Here is a 27,790-nt window from a genome sequence, read left to right as displayed (position 1 = left end):
AACTCCCAGTATGCTTTGCGCCTCGGGCAGCGCCCTACGCTAGTACGCGAGCCTTCCCGTTCCCCAACGTCCAGTTACTGCCTCTCGCGAGAGGACGGGCCGCGCCGGCGGTAGCGATAGAGAGCTGTGGTGGTGGTGGTGGTGTTGGTGGTGGCGGCCGAGACGGCGGCGGCCATTTTGGTGGGGCCTCGGAAGCGGCGGCGGCGGTTCGCCGAGAGTAGCGTCTCCCATTTTTCCCACCCACCGTCCGCATCTCTGTGCCGTGAGAGGAGGCAGTGGAAGCAAGGCGGCGGCAGTAGCCGCGAGCCCCAGGGGAATTTAAAGGCCGCGAAGGCGGCGGCCAAGAGGGGGCCCTCCCCCCTCCTCGGCGGGAGGGGGGGTGGTGCGCACGCCCCCGAGGACGCAGGTAAGGAGAGGGAGACAAGATGGCGGACGCCCCACAGTTCCCCCTCCCCTGACGGGTGACTGCGCGCGCATCTTTCCGCCACCGCCTCTCCTCCCACCTTCCCGGGGTGCTGCGCGCGCACCTTCGGCCGGGGCCCCGGGGCCGGTGCGCGAGGCTGTCGGCGCGCGCCCATAGAGACAGGCTGAGGGGGGCCAGGCCGGCCAGCACTGGGCCCGGGCGCATCTCCTCTCCCCTCACGCCCGTCTGCGCACGCGTGCCTGAGCGAGCGAGCGAGCCCTGAGAGGACGGACCCAGGTGCGCTCCTGCCCGCCCACCAACCCCAGGCACCCCCCCCCCCCCAGGGGCGCGCGGGAAGAGGAAGGGGGGCGTGGGATGAGGAGTCGGGGCGCGCGCCCACCATATCCAGTCAGTAACCAGGACCTGGCGGCACGAACCCTCCCTTATGTCAGCCTTTCGCGATCTGGTGTTGGGGAGCTCCCTGACGGGTAGGGATGAGAGACTTCCAGCCTGCGACCCTTGCGTGCGTGGGTTTGGGCTCTGGCGGGAGCCCCCGGGCGGTACGCGCAGCCGGCTCTCTCCACTTCCAGTCGCGCACGCGCGGGCCCCTCCCCCAGTCTGTCGCGCACGTTGGGTGGGGTGGGAGTCCGGGAGGGGGCGGGGCTATCTTAGGGTTAGTGGCGACTTGGGGCAGAGGTCAGGGGTCACGTCGGGTCAGTCTGTTGGAAGGAGTTGGGAGACAGCAGTGAAGCTGGGGGTCAAGAGTTCAAGCTTCTTGGATTCTGGTTAGTTCGGGTACTGTGAATCTGTTGTGGAGGAAGGAGTGAATCGAAGGCTGCTCCGTGGTTAAGGAGTTTCCTTAAACACTGGGGAAACACTTCCGGGCCTTTGGTGGGTTTACCCTGCCTGTTTCCGGGGCATGGTTCTTTGCTGAGCGGTCTTTCTCTCTTCTGATTTCTCCTCTAATGTCTCCTGCTGCAGTTCTTGTGTTTGGGGAAGTGTCTCATGGCGCAGGTATAGGAGTTACGGGGTTCTGCCCTGAGGAAGGGTGGATTCTGTGATTCTGTTCAACCCTCACTGGAAAGGAGAGCAGGCTGCCAGGCAGCCAATGTCTTTTTGAGCTTCTGGATGTGACAGGTTTTTTGTTTGTTTTTGCTTTGTTATTTACTCTTTTATTCAGTGGTTGTAGCCTTTTACACTTAAGCTTTTTAAACTTTTTTTTTTTTTTTTTTTTTTTTTTTTTGCTTCACTACAGTGCTCCTCCTCTAGCCAGAATCTTATGTCTCTAGGGAGTTCTGTTTTCGCAAACCGTGATTTTGCTTTTATTTTTCTGAAACATGAGCCTTTCTTACTACTGTTTAATTCTCTTGTTTTCAGCCTTCGATTCGGGTATGTTTAAAAGCTTCAAAAGTTACTGTAAAGAAGGTTTTGATGGATGTTGTTGGTAAATGTGGATTCGTTTCTCACTCTGTTTTCCTTCCCTCTGTTTGTTTCAGGCGTGATTTCCCTCAGTACGGCGGCACCGTGGAAGTACAGACTTTCACAGGGGGTGTGGTCTCAGCTCACACAGGTGAGGGTTCATACACCATTGTTTGTGTTGATGCTAATAGAGATACTTGAGATGAGAGAAATTATAAGTCAGTATTTTTGGTTTGATGATATTTGTGCAGCAACAAAAGTGGGAGTGTGGATAGAGAAAGGCCTGATCACCCTAGCCCTACCAAGGAGAGTAGCACATTTTCCTTGGTCTTGGCATCAGACTACTTCAGCTTAAGTTTTTCTGTTAGCTTATTACTGTGTGACCTTATGCAAGTTACTTGGGTCTCTTTGTGTGCTGACTTCCTAAATTATAAAAGAGGGAAAATGTTAGAATGCCTCAATTAGGTTAGGGATCTTTTCTGTATGCTTCTATTCTCAGTATATGGAAGGAACTAAATAAAGATTTATTAAGGTGTGAGAAGTGTTTAGGTCACAAGATAGTTGTGAGGATTATAGAACGTATCAAGTCAGTGCTTAGGAAAGTATGACACATAGTGGATGCTCAAGAAATGTAGACCATAATCATTGTTCATTTATAGATTCTTCAATGTGATTGTGGGTTTTTTTTGTTTTTTTGTGGGTTTTTTTTGGAGAGTCGCTTGCATGTGCGTGTGAGTTGGGGGGAGAGCAGAGGGAGAGGGAGAAAGAGAATCTCAAGCAGTCTCCATGCTCAGTGTGGAGCTTGATGTGGGGATTGATCCCACAACCCTGGGATCATGACCTGAGCTGTAATCAAGAGTTGGACATTCAGGGCACCTGGGTGGCTCAGTTGGTTAAGTATCGGACTCTTGATTTCAGCTCAGGTCATGATCTCATGGTTGGTGAGGTTGAGCCCCATCTTGGGCTCTGTGCCGATAGGACAGAGCCTGCTTGGGATTCTCTTTTCCTGTCTCTGCTTCTCTTCTTCTTGCTCTCTCTGTCTCTGTCTCTACAAATAAGTAAACTTAAAAAAAAAAAAAAAAATTGGATACTCAAAGAACTGAACCACCCCGGCATCCTTTTTTTCCCAAGGATTTATTCATCTTTTTAAAACCCATTTCTACTCTTTTAACCCTACCTAAGGTGCTCCAGAGGCCGGTGGACCTGAGCGGAGGCTGGGACGCCCTAGTGGGCCCCGGGCCCTGGAAGGCGGGTCCCGGTGGCCGGTGGCCCAGAATGAGGCCAGCTCCCAGCATGCCCTGCAGCCGGACGCCAGCCCCTCGGCCAGCAGCAGTGGTGATAACGACCCAGTCATTCTTCAGGCGTCCAAAGAGGAGCCTGGGAGTGGGACCATGCAGAGCAGCCCCTCCCCTGCTCACCCTCAGCTCCCAGTCCTGCAGACACAGGTTTGAAAGTGGGGAGGGTTCCTTCTCTGCTTCTGCTTTTGTAAACTATTAGCTCGGATGCAGAAGAAATACGGCAAGTTTTAGCCACATTTCCATGATCCTAACTGTCTGTGTTTGGAAAATTTTTGGTGGTCAGCTTGACCATCAAGCCTGTTAGATATGTTCTATTTGACATTTAGTGTAATGTTGATTTCTGAGTTTGGAAACCCTTTGTTACCTGAAAAGGGTTGAATTAGGCCAGGTTGGATATGGAGGTTGAAACTACATGCTCCTAAGACTGTGAGCTTTGAGAATAGATACATAAGCATTATGGATGGTGTGTGGTATTTCTTCTTTTCTCATACCAAGGAAGTGCAGGAGTAGAAGAAACACGGATTTTGAGAGCAGACATACCTAGATTTGCATAGAGTGGCTTTTGATGGGTATGGATTTAATACTTACAATTTTTCTGTGTACCTGGGAAATTTTGTGACATACAGTTGTTTGTTATTTAACTGAGGTAGGAATTTTAGTGGCACCCTGTGAGGCTTATGTGCTGGAGTGATTTTTATGAGTGTCCTCACTATCAGCATTTAAGTGAGACCGTGTTCTCTACTTATTATTGTTTGTGCAGTACCTTGCAAAGTAATAGGTGGGTGTTTGAGAACAGTTACCAGCTCCTCTCTCCTTCCCTTCCCACCTTCCTGGTAAAGGAAACTCCCAAGATTGATGAGGAACCTAAAGAGGTTTAGATGATCTTCGTTTTTGTTTTCTAAATGTTTATTCATTTTTGAGAGAGCGTGAGCAGAAGAGGGGCAGAGAGAGAGACAGAGAGACAGGATCCAGAGTGGGCTCTGTGCTGACAGCAGCAAGCCTGATGTGGGGCTTGAACTCATACGAGATCATGACCTGAGCTGAAGTTGGACGCTCAACCAACTGAGCCACCCAGGCGCCCCTGTTGTTGCTTTTTGAACATGGTGATAACTTAAATTTATTTTAATAGGTGAATCTGCCATACTTGCTGTGTAAGTGAGGGAAGAATAGAGAGTTGTTTATGTGAGTGAAATCATTGAGGCTCTGAAAGGATCATTAGCGTTTGAAGTTATATGCTGTAATATTATTCTTGAATTTGGGAACTGTGTAAATGTCAGGCTCTAACTCCTCTCGCATGCCAAGTATCTGTGAACTTGGCTCTGTTATCTTTAACATTTTATGAAAAGATCGTCCCAAATATTTGTGTTTATAAAAATGAGGTTGATAATTTACTCCGTAGTTTTTTCTTGTGAAGATAGAGTGAAATAATATGCTTAGAACTTCTGGCACAGTGCTAAGCATTCATTTTATTTATGTTTTTCTAGATGGTGTCGGACGGCATGACAGGCAGCAATCCTGTGTCCCCTGCCTCATCCAGTTCCCCAGCCTCTAGTGGGGCAGGTGGCATCTCTCCCCAGCATATAGCTCAAGATTCCTCTCTGGATGGACCTCCAGGGCCCCCAGATGGTGCCACAGTGCCCTTGGAGGGACTCAGCTTACCCCAGGCTGCTGACCTTGCTAACAAAGGCCCAAAGTGGGAGAAGAGCCATGCTGAGATTGCAGAGCAGGCCAAGCATGTATGTATTGGAAATGCCTATGAGAGTTTTTGGGAGTCTTCCTTCTTTAACTCCTCTGTCCCATGGGCCCTTTACATTTCTTTCCTTGTGGATTTAGAGTATAGGCTTTGCCTTAACTTACATGATCTTGAGCAAGTTGTTTGATCTGAACCTAATTTCCTTTTCTATAAAGTAAACATCATGTAATAGTTCACGGACTTACGAGGTCTGTGTTAAAGGAGAAAATACACATAGAAGTGCAATGTCAAATACAAAGCTCTGAACATTTGCTGGTTTCTGCTTCTCATTTCTGTCCTCTAGCCCCTATTATTTACCCAGCAATAAGTGTAGTCTCTGAACCAGCAGCATCAGTATCACTTGGGAAATTAGAGATGCAAGTTTCTTGGTACCTCTCTTCTACCTATCCATTTAAAGCTTGAGGGGTAGGCTCTAGCAATCTGACTTAAAAAGCACCCCAGATGATTTTGATGCATGCTTAAATTTGAGAGCCATTGGTCTAATACCCAGGTCTTTCTTAATGTTTCCTTCACTGTCAGGCCATTTAGTTCCCTGTCTCGTTTCTGGCTGTAATTTCCTCTGATTTAGTTTTTGTCAGGAGAGGCCAAGCATAATAAAGGCAATTGTTTTGAGTTTTTTAAGTCACTTCTGTTAAATAAAAAAAGTTTCAAGTGCTTTCATCGTTTTGCTTATGAAATTTAACCATTATAGAAAGTTAATTTTTTTTATCACAAAAACTGTTGTTAATCTTTTAGTATTTTCACAAAAAAGTGTACATTGTTATAAAAGTATTTTTCAAAAACAAACAGGATTGTGTATGTGGGGCTTTGTAACCTATTTCTAAGCATGAACATACTCTTGGGCAAGCAGATTTCTACAGTGATGAAGATCCTTTCTATCTAGTCTGTAAGGAAGCATATATTCCTTGCTTCTCTGGAGGCTCCCCATGGATTTCATTTTTCTAAGTCTTTCCAATATTCAATTTTTTTTTTTTTTTAACGTTCAGTTTTATTTTTGAGAGTGAGTGGGGCAGGGGCAGAGAGAGAGGGAGACAGAATCAGAAGCAGGCTTCAGATTCCCAGCTGTCAGCACAGAGCCTGATGGGGGGCTTGAATTCACAAACCACGAGATCATGACCTGGGCTAAAGTTGGACGCTTAACCGACGGAGTCACCCAGGTGCCCCATGTCTTTCCTATATTCATGGGGTGTGGAGATTGAGTGAAATAATGGAAAGAATATGAATTCTGGTGTCTAGAGTCATTAGATGTATTTTGAATTCCCAGCTCTTACCACTTTCTGGTTGTGTGATCTCAAGTAAATTGCTTAATCTCTTTGATTTTTTTTTTTTTTTAATTCACCTGTGAAGATTGTAATACCTACCTTGTAGTATTGGTATGTGGACTTAAGACAGACATAAAACACTCAGTTCAGACCGTGCCTGTACGTAATCAGTGCCCAGGAATTCACCTATGTTCCTGAGGTGGACTTTATGTCCAGTAACTTAATTGACCTAGCTCTTCCTCATTAGGAGGCTGAGATTGAGACTCGGATTGCTGAGCTGCGGAAGGAGGGTTTCTGGTCACTGAAGAGGCTGCCTAAAGTGCCCGAGCCTCCCCGCCCCAAAGGCCACTGGGACTATCTGTGTGAGGAGATGCAATGGCTCTCTGCTGACTTTGCTCAGGAGCGTCGTTGGAAACGGGGTGTGGCCCGTAAGGTATGTCCTCAACTGAGCCTACCTTCCATATTTTTTTTCTAGGTTTCCTTTTTCTTTATACGTGGGTTTGTTGGAAGGCAACCAAACAGAACAGTGTAGGGTGCATATTAATGTCCATAGTCTCGAGGCAAGCTCTGACTTCCCAAATGTCTTGGACTTGATTTTTGTTTTTGTTCTTGACGTGAAGAGGGGATAGGAGACTGGCCTTGGAGTTTTCACTCTGGTTCCTCATTCCCACAGGTTGTGCGCATGGTCATCCGGCACCACGAGGAACAGCGGCAGAAAGAAGAGCGGGCTCGGAGGGAAGAGCAGGCCAAGCTACGCCGAATCGCCTCCACCATGGCCAAGGACGTCAGGCAGTTCTGGAGCAATGTGGAGAAGGTCGGCAGCAGGGATTGGGAAAGGGAAATGCCTTAGGTGTCCTAGGTGGGTAGCATGGTAGCAGGAATGGTCGAAACTTCTCCTTGAGAGAGTGAATATTCTAATTTCAAGCAACTCTAATGACATTTCTGGTTTGTATTGGATGTCTCTAGTGTTGAGTGCCAAGAAGAAAGACAGTGGAAAAATATGGCCCTGCCTTTGGGGAATATTAATAGGACTTTTTGATCCCTCTAGGCCATCTGTCCTTTGCAGGGCATTCAGCATGCTTTTTCTAAACCTCTGCTATTTACCTGCTTAAATGTTTACATCAAAGTTGTCAGATTGTTCTTATATATTGTTTGTTGTTTCTCAAGTACTACCAGGTTTCTTTCTGTATTTTAGTTTTGTCTCCTGCCAGCTCCTTAACTTCTCTTTTCCACTTCAATTGTTCTTTTGTTTTGTACATTTCTGGTAATTTACCTATGGTCTTTTTGCTGCCAAGCAATGCCTTTCTTTTCATTTCCACTTAGGGAACACGTACTTAGTCTTTAAGATTCAGCTCCAGATACACTTGTAAATCTTCCCTGCTGCCTGAAGTTAAACTGGTTCTTCTCTTTCTTGTGCTCCCTTTGTGCTTTCGTCAAAAGCACCTTTAGGGTCATTTAGCTCTTCCCTCTTGGAAAGCCAGCTCAGGGCCTAGCATAGAGGAGGCTTCCCTAAATATTGGATAAAAGAATACATGAATATTTTAGTGACCATCCATTTCATGCTGTGGCAGGTGGTGCAATTCAAGCAACAGTCCCGGTTGGAGGAAAAGCGTAAAAAAGCTCTGGACCTGCACCTGGACTTCATTGTGGGGCAAACTGAAAAGTACTCAGACCTTTTGTCTCAGAGCCTCAACCAGCCACTAGCATCCAGCAAAGCTGGCTCTTCCCCTTGCCTTGGCTCTTCCTCAGCTGCCTCTAGTCCTCCACCCCCGGTTTCCAGGCTGGATGATGAAGGTGTGTGTCCTCTTTGGCTCTGTTACTCTTCCTCATGTACCCTTTCCAGAGCTGAAAACCCACCCTGTGGCTTGCAGGGCCCCGTGGACTTTGTGACCTTGTTCTCCTGCTATAGATGGGGACTTCCAACCCCAAGAGGAGGAGGAAGAGGATGATGAGGAGACGATTGAGGTTGAAGAACAACAGGAAGGCAATGATGCAGAGACCCAGAGGCGTGAGATTGAGCTGCTTCGACGTGAGGGAGAATTGCCATTGGAAGAGCTGCTCCGTTCCCTTCCCCCTCAGCTGCTAGGAGGGCCTTCCAGCCCCTCGAGAACCCCCTCATCTCGTGACAGTGACACTCGAGATGGGCCTGAAGAAGGTGGTGAAGAAGAAGAGCCCTCTCAAGTGTTAAAGGTATAGGGAGAATGGGTAGAGGAAGGGCTCAGAGTGGGAGCAGAGGTAGAGGTTCAAGGACTGAGTTCTGGTCTGTAAGATCATTTGTGGTTTTCAGGAGTCCTCCCTGGTTAAGGGCGATTGGCTCTCATTTGGGGATGGATATGGAAGAGCCTGGGTTTGGGGCAAGTTGTATTTTGAGATGGGCATTTCCTAATGCTGTAATGGAAGAGTATACTGTACTCTTTAATTGCCTCACGGTCTTGAAAAGATAACTCTGGTTCTTGCCACTTCTGTGAAATGGTCCTAATACTCCCTATTGGTTTGTAGGTTTGGACCTGGGATGATAATCTTGAAGTCTTTTCTGGACCTAAGCTCTCTCTTTCTCCATATGTGTGAGCGCATGGGGATGGTGTTGGGGGCCTTATCTAGCACTTTCACAGGTCCTCCCCCAGGCAGTGGGGCCAGGATTTGGTAGCTGGTGCTGAAAGAAAACCCTTGATTGCATCTTTGCCCTGGGACTGTGCCAGTGGCAGCTGTCACTCAGTGGGACAGAGAGACTGTTCTGTGATATCATGTTCAACATTGTACCTTTCTCCTGCTGCTCTAACCTTAGGTCTTCTTCCTTTTTATCTTTTGCCATACAGGTGAAGCCCTCACCCTCTGTCACACAGCGCAACAAACAGCCCTGGCATCCAGATGAGGATGACGAAGAGTTTACTGCCAATGAGGATGAAGGTCAGGCTTGTTCTCTTTGTCCTGTTGCCCTTTACTCTTTGAATCGTCTGGGCCTACCATTTCATGTTTTCTCTTGTCTTCCATTGGGATTGTGTTCTATGATTCTGTTGCCATTGACTTTGCTTTATTCTCTTTCCTAGCGGAGGATGAAGAGGATACTATAGCAGCTGAGGAGCAGTTGGAAGGGGAGGTGGATCATGCCATGGAACTGAGCGAGTTGGCTCGAGAAGGTGACATTCAGCAGACGTTTACTGAACATCCATTTGGTGTCTCCTCTGTGCAGAGTGCCAGGGATAAAGAGATGAATAAGACACTTTTTATCCCCCTTGGAGGAACTCCAGGTCTAATGACAGAGACAGATGTCAACAAATAATTATAAATAGAATTTGAGGACTGGTTGTGATGTAAGTTTGAACAAAGTGATGTGACAGCTAGCTTAGTGGAACTAATGTAAGAAGCTTATTTGACTTGAACCTCAAAGAGAGATTTAGTTTGATATTATCTTTCACAGTGGGAGGCAGCATCCATGGTTCCAGCCCAGGCTGTGGGGCTTGGCTTTAGTAGCTGGTGCTGAAAGTAAACTCTTTCACCTCCCTTCAGACCTGGGCCAAGTAGTGTCTATAGAAACTTAGGTAAAATGATCTGGCACCACTGAGACCTCCCTTTCTCCTGTGCCCCCTTTCCCTTGAAGTTCCCAAAAGCTTATCCTTCGTTTCTTCTCCAGGTGAGCTGTCTATGGAGGAGCTGCTGCAGCAGTATGCAGGAGCCTATGCTTCTGATGCCTCTGCCCCAGGCTCTGGGAGTAGTGAAGAGGAAGATGAAGATGAGGTTGAGGCTAACAGCTCTGACTGTGAACCAGAGGGGGCTACAGAAGCTGAAGAGGTTCCTCAAGAGGATAGTAGCAGTCAATCAGGTGGATGTGTGGTCATGGGCACATCGGAGGGGAGACACTGGAGGAGTAGGTATGGTGAGCACTTAGCCTTCGTTTTGTGTTTTAGAATCTGCTGAGGAGCAGAGCGAGGAAGAGGAAGATGAGCATTCAGAAGAGGAAGAAACAAGCGGGAGTTCAGAATCAGAGGAATCTGAGTCTGAGGAATCTGAGGAGTCTCGATCACAGAGCCAAGCAGATGAGGAAGAGGAAGAAGATGATGACTTCGGGGTGGAGTACTTGCTTGCCCGGGATGAAGAGCACAGCGAGGCAGATGGGGGCAGTGGGCCTCCCACCCCAGGGCCTGCCACTACTCTAGGCCCTAAGAAGGAAATTACTGACATCGCTGCAGCAGCTGAAAGTCTTCAGCCCAAGGGTTATACCTTGGCCACTACACAGGTATTCCCAGGCCCCAGCTTCTGTTTTCTCTTATCTTGACTTTGCTGTTTCTCAGCGACTGATACCTCATTTCTACCCTGATGCCTCTCTCCCTCCTACCAGGTGAAGACCCCCATTCCCTTGCTCCTGCGGGGCCAGCTCCGAGAGTACCAACACATTGGGCTGGACTGGCTGGTTACTATGTATGAGAAGAAGCTTAATGGTATTCTTGCTGATGAGATGGGGCTAGGCAAGACAATCCAGACCATCTCCCTACTTGCCCACTTGGCCTGTGAAAAAGGTAACAAGGCAGGGCCTTTCGTCTTGGGCTGCTTGGCCAGCTCCCTGCAAAGCTTGTTTAATGGTGACCCTAGCTGCAGGATGGTAAAACACTCACTGTTTTGCTGCTGTCCTAGTAGCTTCATTGACTCTGGTTAGTAACTATAAAGATGTTAGCTTAAGTGCTAGGATTCTTAGGAAGGACCATCACGACAGAGTGGTCAGGGTTATACCTCAGGAACCAGAACAGAACCCCAAAGTTTGGGGCACCTGGGTGGCTTAGTTGGTTGAGCGTCTGACTTCGACTCAGGTTATGGTCTCGTGGCTTGTGAGCTTGAGCACCATGTCAGGCTGACAGCTCAGAGCCTGGAGCCTGCTTCGGATTCTGTGTCTCCCTCTTTCTCTCTATTCCTCCCCGCTCATGCTCTGCCTCTCTTTCAAAAGTAAACAAACATTAAAAAAAAAACAAAAACTCCCAAAGTTATATTTCCTTACCATCTCTCATTCTTTTTTTTTTTTCTTTTCCTGCTTAAAATCTTTCTAAGTTTATTTTGTTTTTTTAACTGGAGGTGTAATTGACATACAACATTATGTTTCGGGTATACAACATGATTTTTTGATACCGGTGTGCATTGTGAAGTGATTAGTACAGTAAGTCTCGTTAACATCCACCACTACACGTAGTTAACAAAAATTTTTTTGTGTGTGATGAGAACTTTAAGATTTATCCTCTTAGCAACTTTGAAATATGCGATCCCTTATTAACTATAGTCACCATGCTGTACATCTCTCATTCTTTTGCTAAACAGGTAACTGGGGTCCCCATTTGATCATTGTCCCCACCAGTGTGATGCTGAACTGGGAGATGGAGCTAAAACGGTGGTGCCCCAGCTTTAAAATCCTCACTTATTATGGAGCCCAGAAGGAGAGGAAGCTCAAGCGGCAGGTTTGCCCCTCCATGTGATCACTTCCCCCTGAATGATTGCTCTTTTACTCTTAGGCCCTTTCCTCAGAGGAGCTTTTCCCCCTACCCTTTCTGTTGCTCCCTTCTGCTTCTGGGACTTTGTCTTTCTCTCAGTCTGATTATGTTCCTTGAGGACCTTAGCATATCTTCCCTTTCTCCTTTCTTTTCTTTTCACCCCACTATCTGGTGCTTTCTCCTAATACCTTAGGGCTGGACCAAGCCCAATGCCTTCCATGTGTGTATCACGTCTTACAAGCTGGTGCTGCAGGACCACCAGGCCTTCCGCCGCAAGAACTGGCGCTATCTCATTCTGGATGAGGCTCAGAACATCAAGAACTTCAAGTCGCAGCGTTGGCAGTCATTGCTCAACTTCAACAGGTAGAGATGGAAATGGGGGTTTGTAGGAGGGTTGACTTGACCTGAAGGGTGGGATGCTTGGAAGGTTGGGACCTTGCTGACCATTTTCCCTCTAATTTCCTCTGTTTCTTTGCAGCCAGAGACGCCTACTCCTCACAGGAACTCCCTTGCAGAACAGCCTCATGGAGCTGTGGTCTTTGATGCACTTTTTGATGCCCCATGTCTTCCAGTCTCATCGCGAGTTTAAAGAATGGTTCTCTAACCCCCTAACTGGCATGATTGAGGGCAGCCAAGAGTACAATGAAGGTCTAGTCAAACGTCTCCACAAGGTAGGGCCTATAACAGTTTGTCAGGGGTATTGGGAATAATGAACGAAGGGCAATACCTAGAAAACCTTTATGGAGAGAAAGTCAGTGCTGGGCTAAATTCACTGTTGTCAAGTGACTAACCAATGCCAAATTGAGTGGCCTCATTTTAGTCATCATTTTACCTGTTTTTTCCTAATGGTGATGTTTCTGTCTTTATTCTCTGAGTAGAATGACACTGCTGATCAGTCATTGCTTAGATTTTTTCCTTGCTGGGCTTTCTTCAGCTTTCTTCGGGATCTCTTTTTTCTTTGTTCTTGTTTGTTTTCTTTTTTTCTTTTGTCTTCTCTGGCTCCTCTTCCTTTGTCCAGCTTTTAATATTCTCAATATTGTCTCAATAACATCTCAATATTCTTATTTTTATTTTTTTCTCAATTGACATATCTTAAGGCCTAAAGATCCTCCGTGTATTTTTATTCTCGTGACTCTCTATACCAGTCAACTTGTATTTAAATTTGACTTGATTTCTTTAATTGAAAGTTTCTCTTGAACTCATTCTGTTCTAAGTCAAACAACTCAAGTCTTATAACCTACTATATCTACTCCATGTTGTTCAATCATACCATCATTTTCGTAAATTAAACTAGAAACCAAAAGGTTGTTTTCAGTTATATCTCTTTCTTTCATTTTATTCCTATTTTTCATTTCTTCCATAGCAATTTAAAGACTATGTCCTGGGGCTCCTGGTGGCTCAGTTGGTTGGGTGTCTGACTTTGGCTCAGGTCATGGTCTTGTGGTTCATGGGTTTGAGCCCCACATCAGGCTTCATGCTGGTGATGCAGAGCGTGCTTGGGATTCTCTCTCTCTCTCCCTCTCTCTGTACCTTCTCCACATTCCCTTTTTTGAAAATAAATAAATGAACATTAAAAAAATTTTTTAAAAAAAGAATAAACACATATAAAGACAACGTCCTCTCCGGTTTTACCTCTTGGGATTTTCAGATTTGCCTTTTGTTTTCTATGGTGTAGTCACTGCCACAATTTTTGTTTTCAGCTTCTCTCCTGGATTTACTTTCATAATATTGCAGATTTATAGTTACTCCTTGAAGTGTAATTTGAGCCATCCTTCTTGCAGAGTTAGTTGCTCTGCCCTCATTGTTTTTGTAATAACTTTTTAAAATTTTTTTTTAATGTGTATTTATTTTTGAGACAGAGAGAGACAGAGTATGAACGGGGGAGGGTCAGAGAGAGAGGGAAACACAGAATCTGAAACAGGCTCCAGGCTCTGAGCTGTCAGCACAGAGCCTGACGCGGGGCTTGAACTCACAGACTGTGAGATCATGACCTGAGCCGAAGTCAGACGCTTAACCGACTGAGCCACCCAGGCGCCCCTGTAATAATTTTTTTAAGGTTAGTGTCGTCATCATCGTCTTTATGCATATCTCCTTCAACAGGTAGTAAAGTTCTGGGAAGAGGGCTTACTTTTGACTCATCTTTGTGTGATTGGTTCCTGGCATGCTTCATGGCTTCATGAGTGTTTACTGAAGGGCTAAGCCAGTGCTCTGCTGGTCATCAGGCCAAGACCCAGCTAGAGGGGCTAGGTTGGGGCTCAGTGCCCATTTTTCTCCTGTCAGCCACCTGCTTATTTGCTTTTAGGTTTTGCGGCCTTTTTTGCTGCGCCGAGTTAAGGTGGATGTTGAGAAGCAGATGCCTAAAAAATATGAGCATGTTATCCGCTGCCGGCTCTCCAAGCGCCAACGATGTCTCTATGATGACTTCATGGCACAGACCACGTAAGGGAGGACAGAGGGTGGGCCCTGTGATGCTGTGTTAGAACAGATGTGACTGTCAGCGTGCTCCATGTATTTTTTTCCTCTCTCCCAGAACTAAGGAGACACTAGCCACAGGCCATTTCATGAGTGTCATCAACATTTTGATGCAGCTGCGAAAAGTCTGCAATCATCCAAACCTGTTTGACCCTCGACCTGTTACCTCCCCCTTCATCACCCCAGGAATCTGCTTCAGCACCGCCTCTCTGGTGCTAAGGGCCACTGATGTCCATCCCCTCCAGGTAAGTAGTTGCTCCCAAGATAATTGGCCCTATTCCAATCCTGCATCTTTTTCTTTAGGCTGCCGTCCGATCTTTTGCATCCTTACCTCCCTGTAATCTCAGCACTGTTCCCTCAGTTTCATCGTTTTCTAGCTGTGTGATTTTTGGGCAAGCTAATTATTAATCTCTAACCCTAAGTTTGCTTGCCCTTGAAAGTACTGATTACAAGGTCTATTATCTGTGGTATGTTTGTGAAAATTGTGTTAATGTTTTTGCAAGTGCCTAGCATATTAGTAATACTTACAATGTTTTGTTTTCCTGTTCCTTTCCCTCTTTTTGGTTGCTTCCCCCCCCCAACATTTGGTTTTGTTACGGTAAAATACACAACAGGTTTTACCATTTTACCCATTTTTAAGCGTATGGTTAGTGGCATGAGTACATTCACATTATTCTACAACTACTGCCACCATCCAACTTCAACACTTTTTTGATCTTTGCAGATTGAAACACCATACACACTAATAGTAACTCTGTATTCTCCCCTTTCCTCCAGCCCTTGGCAGCCACCATTGTACTTTGTAGAAGTTTGACTATTAAATAGAATCATATAGTATTTGTTCTTTTGTGACTGGCTTATTTCTCTTAGCAAAATGTCTTTCAGGTCCATCCACGTTGTAATATGTGTCAGAATTTGCTTCTTTAAGTTGGATAATTCTGTATCTTTGTGTATCTATGTGTAGTCACACATGTGTGTGTATATATATTGCGTTTTGTTTATTTGTTTATTCATCAAGGGACAGCTGGGTTATTTTCATCTTCTCATTATTACAAATAATGTTACTGTGAACGTGGGTGTACAAATATCAGTGTGAGTCCCTACTTTCAATTCTTTTGGGTACATACCCAGACATTGAATTGCGGGATCATATGGTAGCTTTATTTTTAATGTTTTGAGGAATTTCCATAGTGTTTTCCATAGCGCTTTCTCCATTTCACATTCCCACCAGCAGTACACAAAGGTTCTAATTTATCAACATCATTGCCAGCACCTTTTATTTTCTGTTTTATTATAATAGCTATCTTTTTAATGGGTGTGAGGTGAGGGTACCTCCTTGTGGTTTTGATTTGCATTTCCCAATGATTAGTGATGTTGAGCATCTTTTCATGTACTTACTGTATATTTCCTTTGGAGAAAGGTCTACTCAAGATATTTGCCAATTTTTTAATTGGGCAATTTTTAAATTACACTTAGTTGAGTTGTAGGAGTTCTTTATATGTTCTGGATATTAACCCCTTATGAGGTACATGATTTGCAAATATTTTGTCCCATGCTATGGCTCGTCTTTTCACTCTGTCAATAGGATCCTTTGATGCAGTGCAGTTTATCAGTTTTTTTTTCTTTTGTTGCCTGTGCTATTGGTGTCATATCCAAGAAATCATTGCCATATTGGTCCCTTTGACGCCATGCTTTTGTGTTCCTTCTTGTACCAGCGGATAGACATGGGTCGGTTTGATCTTATTGGCCTGGAGGGTCGTGTCTCTAGATATGAGGCTGACACATTTCTACCCCGGCACCGCCTCTCCCGCCGGGTACTGCTAGAGGTGGCTACTGCTCCTGACCCCCCACCCCGGCCCAAACCAGTCAAGATGAAGGTCAACAGGTACCAGGGCTGAGGGATAAAGGGATGGGTTCCTAGAAAAAGTGGCTAAAGCTGGCTGGGGGCAGAAATTGGGGTGGAAAGGAGAGAGTTGGAGGCTAGGCTGGAATGTTTATGTGGGATTGATGCAAAATACTGTGAAGGATTTGGGGGAGAGAATAACTAGAAGAGGGAACTGGGAGGGGCCCTCATGTTTGTCACTGATCTTTCTCCATTTCTTTGCTTGGTGCTTTTCAGTCATCTCAAGTTTTTTTCCCTTTTTCTCCTTTGTGTCCTTTCCCTTTACCCCCTTTGCTTTTGTTACCTTGTCATATATTTCTGCCTCATTTTCCTTGTTCCTTTTTTTTTCCCCTATACCTTATTCTCCTTCTCTCCCTACCAACCTTCTTCTTTTTGTCCTCATAGGATGCTGCAGCCAGTGCCCAAGCAAGAAGGCCGGACAGTGGTGGTGGTCAATAGCCCACGGACCCCCCTGGGCCCTGTCCCGGTCCGACCCCCTCCAGGCCCTGAGCTCTCCACCCAGCCCCCACCTGGCCCAGCCCCCCCAGTGCTGCCAGCACCACTGATGGTGTCAGCCTCGCCTGTTGGGCCCCCACTTATTCCGACATCGCGGCCTCCTGGCCCCGTTGTGTTGCCTCCACTGCAGCCAAACAGTGCGCCTCTGCCCCAGGGTGAGTTACCAGGAGGCTAAGATGCTGGGGAGTACCTCATGTATATTATTCAGATTGGGGAAGAAATAATGAAATTGGGAGTGATGAGGAAGCTGGATTGGAGATAGGTGTGCTGTTTGATGGGTTGGCAGCGTGCATGGAGGCTTTTGGGAGCAGGCTAAGGCTCTAGTTAGGGTATATCTGACAGGTGTTTGCTTTGTGTCTACAGTGTTGCCATCCCCCCTGGGGGTCCTGAGTGGGACCTCAAGGCCTCCTACACCAACCCTGTCCCTAAAGCCAGCCCCACCTGCTCCTGTTCGCCTAAGCCCTGCCCCACCTCCAGGCTCATCCAGCCTGTTGAAGCCTCTGACAGTGCCACCGGGCTACACTTTCCCTTCTGCCGCCACCACCACCTCTACCGCCACAGCCGCTGCTCCCACCACGGCAGTGCCGACTACTACTCCTGCGCCACAGCGCCTCATCCTGTCTCCTGATATGCAAGCTCGCCTGCCCTGTGAGTTCTCGGGAGTCTGCGAGTGAAAGACTTGAGATGGCAGGAAGGTTTATGTGCCACAGGGTTGGAGAAAAGCCAGGAAATGTGAAAGAAACTTTTAGGTAGCTAATGTACATAAAGCATTTTGCCATATGCTGGAAATTCATAAGAGCTGTCGAGTCCTGAGGCTGAAAAGGGAGATGACACAGAGATGTGTAAATTGTGATAAACCTAGCAGCAGGAAGTTATTTGAGGTAAAAGAGCAGCACAGAGTTGGGAGTGGTGATAAACTCAGCATGGTGGCAGACCATTAGAGGACGTAAAGGAGATTGCTAGGCAAACAAGTGGGATTGGAAGGAGTCGCACATCAAAGGCTGAGTTTGTTGGAACCTGATAAATTGAGGGGGAGGACTGGAGGAATTGGAGGCTTGTGCCTCATCAGGTGAAGGGGCATTAGGATGACCCTTGTTTACATTAGACTCTTTCTTTGTTCTAGCAGGCGAAGTGGTCAGCATCGGGCAGTTGGCCTCACTGGCACAGCGTCCAGTGGCTAGTGCAGGGGGAAGCAAACCTCTCACCTTCCAGATCCAGGGCAACAAGTTGACTTTGACTGGTGCGCAGGTGCGCCAGCTTGCTGTGGGGCAGCCCCGCCCGCTGCAAAGTAGGTAAAACCCACCCCCTGTCCTGCCTTTTTTCTCCACTTCCTTGTCTCTGTTTTTGTTGCTCTTTTCAAACGTCAGCCTTTATGTTTCTTTCCCTAGCTTTTGGTGGGTGGGGCCCAGGGGAATGTTTGGAAGGGGTCTTTTGAAAAAGGGATGAGGTCATTCTAGAGAAGTTATCCCCTCTCTGTTTTTTCCTTTTCCTCTTGCCCTTGCCTCTACCCTCCTCAGGCTGATAGCTGCTTCTCTTTCTTTCTCTCTTCCCTTAACCCAGGGAATGTGGTGCACCTGGTGTCAGCAGGGGGGCAGCACCACCTCATCAGCCAGCCTGCCCATGTGGCTCTCATCCAGGCCGTGGCCCCGACCCCTGGCCCCACCCCTGTCTCTGTGCTGCCTTCTTCGACCCCCAGCACCACCCTTGCCCCCACTGGCCTCAGCCTTCCGCTTGCTGCTAACCAGGGTGAGGCGCCTGGCCTTCCTATTTACTTAGCCCTTGCTGGCCTTGGTCTTTTCAGGCATGCCCTGGGCTACTGTCTGTCCAGCCTTCCCTCAATGTTGTTTTCCCTTGTCAGTATCTCCAGTATCTGTCTGCTGCCCTCTCCTGCCCCTGGACTTCTTCCATCCTTTGGGTCTCTTGTTTCTTTTCTACCTTCCCCTCAATGTAGCTTCCTCTTGCAGTGCCACCAACCATGGTGAATAATACAGGCGTGGTGAAGATTGTAGTGAGACAGGCCCCTCGGGATGGACTGACTCCTGTTCCTCCGTTGGCCCCAGCACCCCGGCCTCCAAGCTCTGGGCTTCCAGCTGTGTTGACTCCACGCCCCACGTTAACCCCTGGCCGGCTACCCACACCTACCCTGGGTACTGCCCGAGCCCCTATTCCCACGTCCACTCTGGTGAGGCCCCTTCTCAAGCTGGTCCACAGTCCTTCGCCTGAAGTCAGTGGTGAGTCCAGGTGGCTTAAGAGCAGATGTTTTTGCCAGGAATGGAGATAGGGTGGCCCCGAGGGGTTTCTTAGTCACAACAGATTCCTTGTTTAACAGCATACTGACTTGCTTTGTAGTAGGCCCCAGAACTAGGCTGCTGAGCCCTTGCCTCATTTTAGAATTTACTTCTTAGAACATTGGAGGGAAAAGAAATGTTAAATTGTCAGATTCCTTGAATCTTTGACTTCATGGTGTGGGAGTGAATGTTTTCTGGGAAACATGTGAAGTGTGGGGGTAAGGGAAGAGATAATAGGGCAAGAAAAGAATTCTGGGGCTAACTCATGCTCTGTCTCCACAGCTTCAGCACCCGGAGCTGCTCCCTTGACCATCTCTTCTCCTCTCCCCGTGCAGTCCCCACTCCCTGGGCCAGCTTCTCCAATGCCGGTTCCCAATTCCTCTCCCCTTGCTAGTCCTGTGTCCTCTACGGTCTCCATCCCAGTGTCATCTTCACTTCCCATCTCTGTCTCTACCACGCCTCCTGCCCCGGCCTCAGCTCCACTCACCATCCCCATTTCGGCCTCCTTGCCTGTTTCGGCCTCTGGCCCGGCTCTGTTGACCAATGTGACTCCAACACTGGCACCTGTTGTCTCAGCGACTCCTGGACCTCCCTCTTTGGCACCAGCTGGGGCTTCCCCATCAGCGTCAGCTTTGACTCTGGGTTTGGCCACAACTCCATCCCTGTCTTCATCTCAGGCAACTGGTCACCCTCTGTTGTTGGCTCCAGCCTCTTCACATGTTCCAGGGTTGAACTCAGCCATGGCCCCAGCATGTTCACCTGTATTGGTACCAGCTTCTGCTCTGGCCAGCCCTTTTCCGGCAGCACCAAATCCAGCTCCAGCTCAGGCTTCCCTTCTGGCTCCAGCACCTTCTGCATCTCAGGCTCTAGCCACCTCTCTGGCTCCCATGGTGGCTCCACAGACAGCAATCCTGGCTCCTTCTCCAGCTCCTTCTCTGGCTCCTCTTCCAGTCCTGGCCCCATCGCAGACTCCGGTTCCAGTTCTAGCTTCTTCATCTACTCCAGGAACTCCTTTAGCTTCAGCTTCTTCACTGGTGCCAGCCCCAGCTCCTGTGTTGGCTCCATCATCAACTCAGACTATGGTACCAGCCCCTGTTCCGTCACCTCTCCCAAGCCCGGCTTCTACACAGACACTGGCCTTAGCCCCAACTTTAGCATCCACCCTTGGGGGCTCATCTCCATCTCAGACCCTCTCTTTGGGAATGGGGAACCCTCAGGGGCCTTTTCCAGCTCAGACATTGTCATTGACTCCAGCGTCATCCCTAGTACCAACTCCAGCCCAGACACTGTCTTTGGCACCAGGACCACCACTGGCTCCATCTCAGACGCTGTCTCTGGCTCCCCCTTTGACGCCAGTTTCTCCAGTGGGCCCAGCCCCAGCTCACACTCTGACTTTGGCTCCGGTATCGTCATCTGCTTCACTCCTAACCCCAGCTTCAGTGCAAACATTGACCTTGAGCCCTGCCCCAGTTCCGGTGCCCACCTTGGGTCCAGCTGCAGCCCAGACTCTGGCGCTGGCCCCAGTCTCAACACAGGCCCCAGCTTCCCAGGCATCTTCCCTTGTGGTTTCGGCATCTGGCGCTGCTCCCTTGCCTGTCACCATGGTATCCCGGCTGCCTGTTCCCAAGGATGAGCCTGAGACACTGACGTTGCGCCCTGGTCCCCCCAGCCCTCCTTCCACTGCTACCTCGTTCAGTGGTCCCCGGCCTCGACGCCAACCCCCACCACCACCTCGTTCCCCTTTCTATCTGGTAAGTTTTATTGCCTCAAAGGAGAGGGAAGGCAGTTGGGTTTCTTTGGAGTGTTGGTAGAGTGGATGGAATAGAATAATGTCATTTTTATCTTGGTAAATTACAAAGCCTAGTTTTGTAAACCTGATGCTTGAGTGTGCGGTTGGACAAGTCCCTGGGCCTGTACTCTTATCTGTATAATGGGAATGATAATCCATATTCTGGCATGGTGGCTCAGTTGGTTAAGCATCTGACTTTGGTTCAGGTCATGATCTCACCATTTGTGGAGTCAGGCCCCACATCGGGCTCTGTGCTGACAGCTCAGAGCCTGGAGCCTGCTTCGGATTCTGTGTCTCCCTCCGCCCCTCCCCTGCTTGCACTCTTGTCTCTCTCTCAAAAATAAACATTAAAAAAATAATAATCCATATTCTGCCTTTCTCAGAGGGGTACCTGAGGACCTAATGTGCCTTTATTTATTTATTTTAAATACTTTTAAAATTTGTATTTATTTTGAGAGAGAGAGAGCATGTGCACAAGGGAGGCAGAGAGAGAGGGAGAGAGAGAATCCCAAGCAGGCTCCATGCTGTCAGTACAAAGCCTGATGTGGGGCCTGAAGTCATAAACCCATGAGATCATGACCTGAGCCAAAATCAAGAGTCAGATCCCCAACCAACTGAGCCACCCAGGTGCCTCCCTAATGTGCTTTTACAACTATGAATTACCTATATGTTCAAGGCTGTCTTGTTATTATTGGTCTTTTTGGTACTTGCTCACTGTTGAGTTAGTGTTGGCATCTAATTGCCCCATCTTATAGATGAAGAAACTAGCCCACTATATGATGTTATAAATTATAAAGGTTACATGAGTTGTGAAAACTCGTATGTGCTGACTCTGTTGCTTTCTCCTTTCCACACAGGAGGCATTCCCCAGAGATAGACTTTTTTTTGGTTGCTAGAACCATTGTGTTTATTAAGTATTTGAATTTCTGAGGGAAGTCATGGAATACAGTTCCCTAAAGATGATCCTCTGAGTGATGGTCATGTTTTTTGTTGTTTTTTTTTTTAAACTTTCACGGTGATTAAGTGGGCAATAAGAGAACTCTGTTCCCTGTCCTTTCATGAGCTTTGTGATAGCTGTTTTTTTTCCTGTCATATGTATGGTTCTGTATATGTTTGGTTAAGTTCAGCTTACAGTTCAAATGAGAGTAAATAACACGGGAACTAACAGGAAAAAAGATCTAAAAAATCATTCCAGGCCTTCTTTGTCTTTTTCTTCTTTTCTTCCCTTTTTTTTTTTTTGTTTTCTTTTTTTAAGTTTATTTATTTTGAGAGAGATGGAGTAGGGAGGGACAGAGGGAGGGGTAGAGAGAGAACCGCAAGCAGGTTCTGCGCTGTCAGTGCAGAGCCCACTGGAGGGCTCGAAGTCACAAATTGTGAGATGATGACCTGAGCTGAAATCAAGAGTCAGAGGCTTAACCAACTCAGCCACCCAGGTGCCCCTCCCTTTATTTTCAGAGCTGCTTCTTATTCTTTGCCTTAGCCCCAGTCGCCCACTCCATCAGTGCCACTGACTCCACCTTTCATCTTTTTCTAATGCTGTCAGGTTGGCCTGGCTTGTTCAAAGTAGAAGAGAGCTAGATTCTTGCCCAAGGGTGGTAACCCTATGGTCTATGTTAAATTTTGTTTGCTCTGCAAGTAGGTAGAAGCTTAACGCTTTTTTTCTTTAAGCAGCTTGAGATAAAGATTACATACCATACAACTAATCCACGTAAAGTGTACAGTCTAGTGGCTTTTAGTATATTCACATACGTGCAACCATCATTGCAGTCAACTATAAAACATTTGCATGTTCCTAAAAAGAAACCCCACACCCTTAGCCATCATCTTCCAGCCATTCCATCTCTCCTAACCTTTGGCAACCATTACTTTCTGTCTCTTTAGATTTGCCTGTGGAGTCGTATGGTGTTTGGTCTTTTTGTGACTAGCTTTTTTCATTTAGCTTAGGGTTTTTGGGGTTCATCCACATCGTAGCATACGTTGGTACTTCCTTTTTTTGTTGTTGAATAATATTCCATTGTGTGGATATACATTTAATATGTCTATTCATCAATTGATGGGGTCACTTGGATTATTTTTACATTTTGGCTCTTATGAATAATACTGCTATGAACATTCATGTGTAAGATTTTGTGTCTTTCATATGCTTTCAGTTCTATTGGATGTATGCCAGGAACAGAATTGCTGGGTCAGATAGTAACTGTGTTTAACTGTTTGAGGACTACCAAACTGTTTTTCAAAGCAGCTGTACCACTTTACATTCCCATTGGCAGGATATAAGGGTTTCAAGTTCCCCACATTTTTGCCAACGTAGCTATCCTAGTGGATGTGAAGTGGTATCTTGTGGTTTTGATTTGTGTTTTCTTTCTTTTAAAAAAAACAAATTTTTTTTTTTAACATTTATTTATTTTTGAGAGACAGAGAGAGACAGCATGAGCAGGAGAGGAGCAGAGAGAGAGGGAGACAGAATCTGAAGCAGGCTCCAGGCTCCAAGCTGTCAGCACAGAGCCCGACATGGGGCTCAAACTCACAAATTGCAAGATCATGGCCTAGGCTGAAGTTGGATGCTTAACCAACTGAGCCATCCAGGCACCCCTTTGATTTGTGTTTTCTTTTTTAAGCTTTTTTTTTTTTAATTTTTTTTTCAACGTTTATTTATTTTTGGGACAGAGAGAGACAGAGCATGAACGGGGGAGGGGCAGAGAGAGAGGGAGACACAGAATCGGAAACAGGCTCCAGGCTCCGAGCCATCAGCCCAGAGCCCGACGCGGGGCTCGAACTCACAGACCGCGAGATCGTGACCTGGCTGAAGTCGGACGCTTAACCGACTGTGCCACCCAGGCGCCCCTGATTTGTGTTTTCTTAATCGCTATCGCTAATGATGTTGAGCATCTTTTCAGTGGTTGGCCCTTGTGTATCTTCTTTGAAGAAATGTTAGATATTCAGATCCTTTGCATTATTATTATTTTTTTTTAATTTTTTTTTTTTAACGTTTATTTATTTTTGAGACAGAGACAGCATGAATGGGGGAGGGTCAGAGAGAGAGGGAGACACAGAATCGGAAGCAGGCTCCAGGCTCTGGGCCATCATCAGCCCAGAGCCCGACGCGGGGCTCGAACTCACGGACCGTGAGATCGTGACCTGAGCTGAAGTCGGACGCTTAACCGACCGAGCCACCCAGGCGCCCCCCTTTGCATTATTTTTAATTTTTTTTAATGTTTATTTTTGAGGGAGAGAGTGCAAACAAGAAAGAGGCAGAGAGAGGGGAAGACACAATTTGAAGCAGTCTCCAGGCTCTGAGCTGTCAGCATAGAGCCTGATGCAGGGCTCGAACTCATGAACTGCAAGATCATGACTGAGCCAAAGTTAAGCCAAAGAATGCTTAACCAACTGAGCCACCCAGGCACCCCTGATTTTTATTTTTTAAATTTTTATAATTTTTTTGAATTACTTTTTTTTTTTTTTTTAAGTAATGTCTATACTCAACGTGGTTTTGAACTCAAGACCCTGAGACCAAGTGTCACATGCCCTACTGACTGAGCCAGCCAGGCACCCCTGACCTTTTTAATTGGGTTATTTTATTTTATTTTATTTTATTTGAAAGAATTCTTTATATATTCTGAATACAAATAGCTACTCAGAAATATGATTTGCAAATGTTTTCTTCTTTGCTACTACTCTTGAGACCCTGGCCTGTTCTGCTAGGATGCTTTCCTTTTTCACTTTGATCACCAGGAGCCAAGAGGTCAAGTTTAAAGGGAATAGTCAAGAAGGGAAATTTGGCACACTACTTTTATTCAGGACTGTCTGCTAGGATCCAGCCTCCTTCATCTGTTCATTCTAATAACAACTATTTATTGACAGCCTACTAGGTGCCAGATAACAGCTGGATAGTGGGTGAGAATAGCAAAATCAAATATGTTTTGTGTTAATATGGGGCTACAGTTTCGTGGATAGAAAACATTAATCAAAGAATCATACAAATGTGGTAAGTGCTGCAGGAAAGAGTTGTGTCACAACCTGTGAAACCGAAAACACTAGTGATGGGGAAGAACTGGATCAAAGTTCTATAGATTTCCTATCTGCCAGGGCACTCCCCTTTTCTCTCTTAGGGTGATGATACCTAGATGTCTGATTAGCTGTTGCCATCCTACCCCATTCCAGTCTGGCCCTTGGCAGAAACCTGCCATGGATTTGATTAGCCCCTCTGTGTCCTGGTCAGGAATTTGAGGAAGGCTTTTTTTTTTTAATTTTTTTTAAAACTTTTTTTTTTTTTTTTTTTTTTTTTACGTTTTTTATTTATTTTTGGGACAGAGAGAGACAGAGCATGAACGGGGGAGGGGCAGAGAGAGAGGGAGACACAGAATCGGAAACAGGCTCCAGGCTCCGAGCCATCAGCCCAGAGCCTGACGCGGGGCTCGAACTCACGGACCGCGAGATCGTGACCTGGCTGAAGTCGGACGCTTAACCGACTGCGCCACCCAGGCGCCCCGAGGAAGGCTTTTAATAATTGTTTTGGATCCACTTCGAGGAAGTAAATTAACTTGAGTGTTGCAGAGTTATTTAAGAAAATTCCCAGAAATCCTCTATTTTATAAGCTTGTTGGATATGCAGGTCTTTATTTTAAATATTCAGGCATTCTGCTTTGGTAGCATACAAGGGAAGATCAGTTTTTTCTTGCAGAGAAGTTACTTCATTTAACCTTATGAGAGGTATAACATTCATTATTGACAACTTGGAAAACCACTAAAAACATAACGTAATTTTGAGTCTTACAGTTTACATCAGTTATGGTTAATTCGGGGAGGAATGGTCAGGTTTTCTGTGAGGATACTGATTACTTTTTCTGTGTGTGTGTGTGTGTGTGTGTGTGTGTGTGTGTGTGTGTGTGTGTATGTGTGTGTGTGTGTGTGTATTTTTCCTCATCCCAGGACTCTCTGGAGGAAAAGCGGAAGCGGCAGCGGTCTGAACGCCTGGAACGGATTTTCCAACTTAGTGAGGCTCATGGGGCCCTGGCACCTGTGTATGGGACTGAAGTCCTGGATTTCTGTACCCTGCCCCAACCTGTTGCCAGCCCCATCGGCCCTCGTTCTCCTGGCCCCAGCCACCCCACCTTTTGGACTTATACCGAGGCTGCCCGCCAGGCTGTACTGTTTCCCCAGCAACGACTAGACCAGCTGTCAGAAATCATTGAGAGGTTGGCAGGGCTAAGTGTTAATGGGAAGCGGGTCTTGGGGCCTCTGAGTGGATGTAGTGGTTAGGGCTGGTGAAGGTGCACTTCTGGGGCCTTTCAGAATTCCACCTTTTATACTGCTTGCCTTCTTTCTTCACAGGTTCATCTTTGTCATGCCTCCTGTGGAGGCACCTCCCCCTTCCCTGCATGCCTGCCACCCACCTCCTTGGCTGGCCCCACGTCAGGCAGCCTTCCAGGAGCAGTTGGCCTGTGAGCTCTGGCCCCGGGCTCGCCCCTTGCACCGTATTGTGTGTAACATGCGCACCCAGTTCCCTGACTTGAGGCTCATCCAGTATGATTGTGGTAAGTTCATTGTCCAGTGAGGATCCCTTGACCTCTTCCCCTCTTTTAGTAGCGATACTGCTACTTCAGAGAGCTGCTGTACATGAGTCTTTGTGAATTTCATTAAACATTAGACAGTTGTTCAGGTTATGCTTATAGGCAAGACAGAGAAATGTAGGCCTTTATGCTATCTATATTCTTGGAATTTGTGAATTTGATGAAAGTTGAAAATGTGTGCTAACTCATTTATTCATTGATTCAGTGATTATTTTGTGAATATCTGTTGTATTTTGCTAACCATTTGGGATACAGTGACAGATAAGATAGTACAACAGAGTTTTCAGATTCGTGGGGAAAGGTGTGTGGTGGTACAAGACTGCATGGTAACCAGTTTTTCTTTTGGGAAAACACAAGGAACTTTTTTCTTGGTTTTGGTTAGGATGCATTTGACTGCAAGTAAGAGAAAACCGACCAATAGTGGCTTAAACCACAAGGACATTTAGTGTTTACTTAATGAGAAATTCTGAGAATAGTGGTATATGACTGGCTCAGCTTACTGGTGTTTTCATGGACCCAGGAACCTTCTGGTCTTTCTCCATTGCTTATCATCCTTAGCTTTTATCTTTGTAGTCTCATGTTTATTTCTTAATGGTCTTACCATGGCTGCCATAACTCCAGGGAGCACAGCAATGCTTTGAGCAAGAAGCAGGGGTTGAGACAAAGACTCTAAGCAAGTTTCTCTTTTTGGGGGGGTGGAGGGCCGAGTTCTCCCCGCTGACTGTGCTTCACAACTCATTGGCTTGAATTGGGCCATTTGCCCATCCCTAGATTAATCACTAAAAAAAGGGAAATGGCAAAGAGGAACTGTGGCTCATTTAGACCAATCATGATTTATCTTTTAGGATTGGTTGGGGCTCTCTGGGATCAAGGGCTCTCTGCCAGGTGTCCACAGTGTTAAATCAGGTTCTGTTAAGCAAGAATGTCTTTTGGACACAGGAGTGAATTGTTTCTGCCACAACGCTGCAGAGATATTTCTTAATTTTATAAAAAAATGTTCATTGGGGCGCCTGGGTGGTTCAGTTGGTTAAGCGTCTGACTTCAACTCAGGTCATGATCTCATGGTTTGTGAGTTCAAGCCCTGCTCTGGGCTCTGTGCTGACAGCTTGGATCTTGGAGCCTGCTTCAGATTCTGTGTCTCCCTCTCTGCCCCTCCCCTGCTCATTCTCTCCCTCTCCCTCTCCCTCTCCCTCTCCCTCTCCCTCTCTCTCTCTCTCCCCCTCTCCCTCTCTCCCCCTCTCCCTCTCTCCCTCTATCTCTCTCTCTCAAAAATGAATAAAAGTGTTTATTCACTTTTGAGAGTGAGAGCACAAGCAGGGGGAGAGAGAGAGAGGAGAGAAAGAGAATCCCCAGCGGACTCCTCGCTGTCAGTGCAGAGCTCCACAAAATGTGAGATCACAACCTGAGCCAAATCAAGAGTTGGACGCTTAACGGACTTGAGCCACCCAGGCGCCCCTTAATATTCCTGTAGTAACGTTTTTTGGGAATTTCTTAAATGCTTTAGAACATCAGACAACAAAATTTTTATCAATGTGTACTCAAACATTTTATTTTTTTAATATTAAAAAGTTATTTTTAATGCGTGTTTTTGAGAGCGGGAGAGACAGAGCATGAGTGGGGGAGGGACAGAGAGAGAGAGAGGGAGACACAGACTTGGAAGCAGGTTCC

At 46.7% G+C, this 27,790-nt stretch overlaps 1 protein-coding gene and 1 non-coding gene across 4 annotated transcripts in view; both read left to right on the top strand.

Moving 5' to 3' along the window:
• The first annotated feature begins 763 nt into the window (after positions 1-763).
• SRCAP (Snf2 related CREBBP activator protein) overlaps positions 764-27,790 on the top strand; it is a 35,915-nt gene continuing 8,888 nt past the window's right edge. Inside the window, exons 1-27 of one of the 3 annotated variants that reach the window (XM_047837947.1) lie at positions 764-891; positions 1,900-1,973; positions 3,005-3,267; positions 4,605-4,856; positions 6,383-6,568; positions 6,809-6,949; positions 7,707-7,929; positions 8,045-8,325; positions 8,952-9,042; positions 9,183-9,272; positions 9,767-9,955; positions 10,041-10,369; positions 10,472-10,649; positions 11,437-11,573; positions 11,800-11,969; positions 12,085-12,277; positions 13,909-14,045; positions 14,137-14,323; positions 15,794-15,963; positions 16,366-16,631; positions 16,840-17,124; positions 17,600-17,764; positions 18,037-18,222; positions 18,441-18,707; positions 19,047-20,515; positions 25,482-25,747; positions 25,884-26,086. In XM_047837947.1, the coding sequence (XP_047693903.1) occupies positions 779-891; positions 1,900-1,973; positions 3,005-3,267; positions 4,605-4,856; positions 6,383-6,568; positions 6,809-6,949; positions 7,707-7,929; positions 8,045-8,325; positions 8,952-9,042; positions 9,183-9,272; positions 9,767-9,955; positions 10,041-10,369; positions 10,472-10,649; positions 11,437-11,573; positions 11,800-11,969; positions 12,085-12,277; positions 13,909-14,045; positions 14,137-14,323; positions 15,794-15,963; positions 16,366-16,631; positions 16,840-17,124; positions 17,600-17,764; positions 18,037-18,222; positions 18,441-18,707; positions 19,047-20,515; positions 25,482-25,747; positions 25,884-26,086 (6,511 nt within the window). In that variant the 5' untranslated portion in view covers positions 764-778. The remainder of the gene's footprint in view (positions 892-1,899; positions 1,974-3,004; positions 3,268-4,604; positions 4,857-6,382; positions 6,569-6,808; positions 6,950-7,706; positions 7,930-8,044; positions 8,326-8,951; positions 9,043-9,182; positions 9,273-9,766; positions 9,956-10,040; positions 10,370-10,471; positions 10,650-11,436; positions 11,574-11,799; positions 11,970-12,084; positions 12,278-13,908; positions 14,046-14,136; positions 14,324-15,793; positions 15,964-16,365; positions 16,632-16,839; positions 17,125-17,599; positions 17,765-18,036; positions 18,223-18,440; positions 18,708-19,046; positions 20,516-25,481; positions 25,748-25,883; positions 26,087-27,790) is intronic. The other 2 variants (XM_047837946.1, XM_047837944.1) reach the window with 2 other exon arrangements.
• LOC125154882 (small nucleolar RNA SNORA30/SNORA37 family) lies at positions 8,733-8,861 on the top strand. Its single transcript, XR_007147973.1, has one exon. It is a non-coding gene; the product is annotated as a small nucleolar RNA SNORA30/SNORA37 family (small nucleolar RNA).

Source organism: Prionailurus viverrinus, chromosome E3 (assembly GCF_022837055.1).
Source record: "Prionailurus viverrinus isolate Anna chromosome E3, UM_Priviv_1.0, whole genome shotgun sequence".
In the NCBI taxonomy this organism is placed as follows: Eukaryota; Metazoa; Chordata; class Mammalia; order Carnivora; family Felidae; genus Prionailurus; species Prionailurus viverrinus.
The sequence above is the reverse complement of the archived record's forward strand: the minus strand, read 5'-3'. Positions and strand labels throughout refer to the sequence as shown.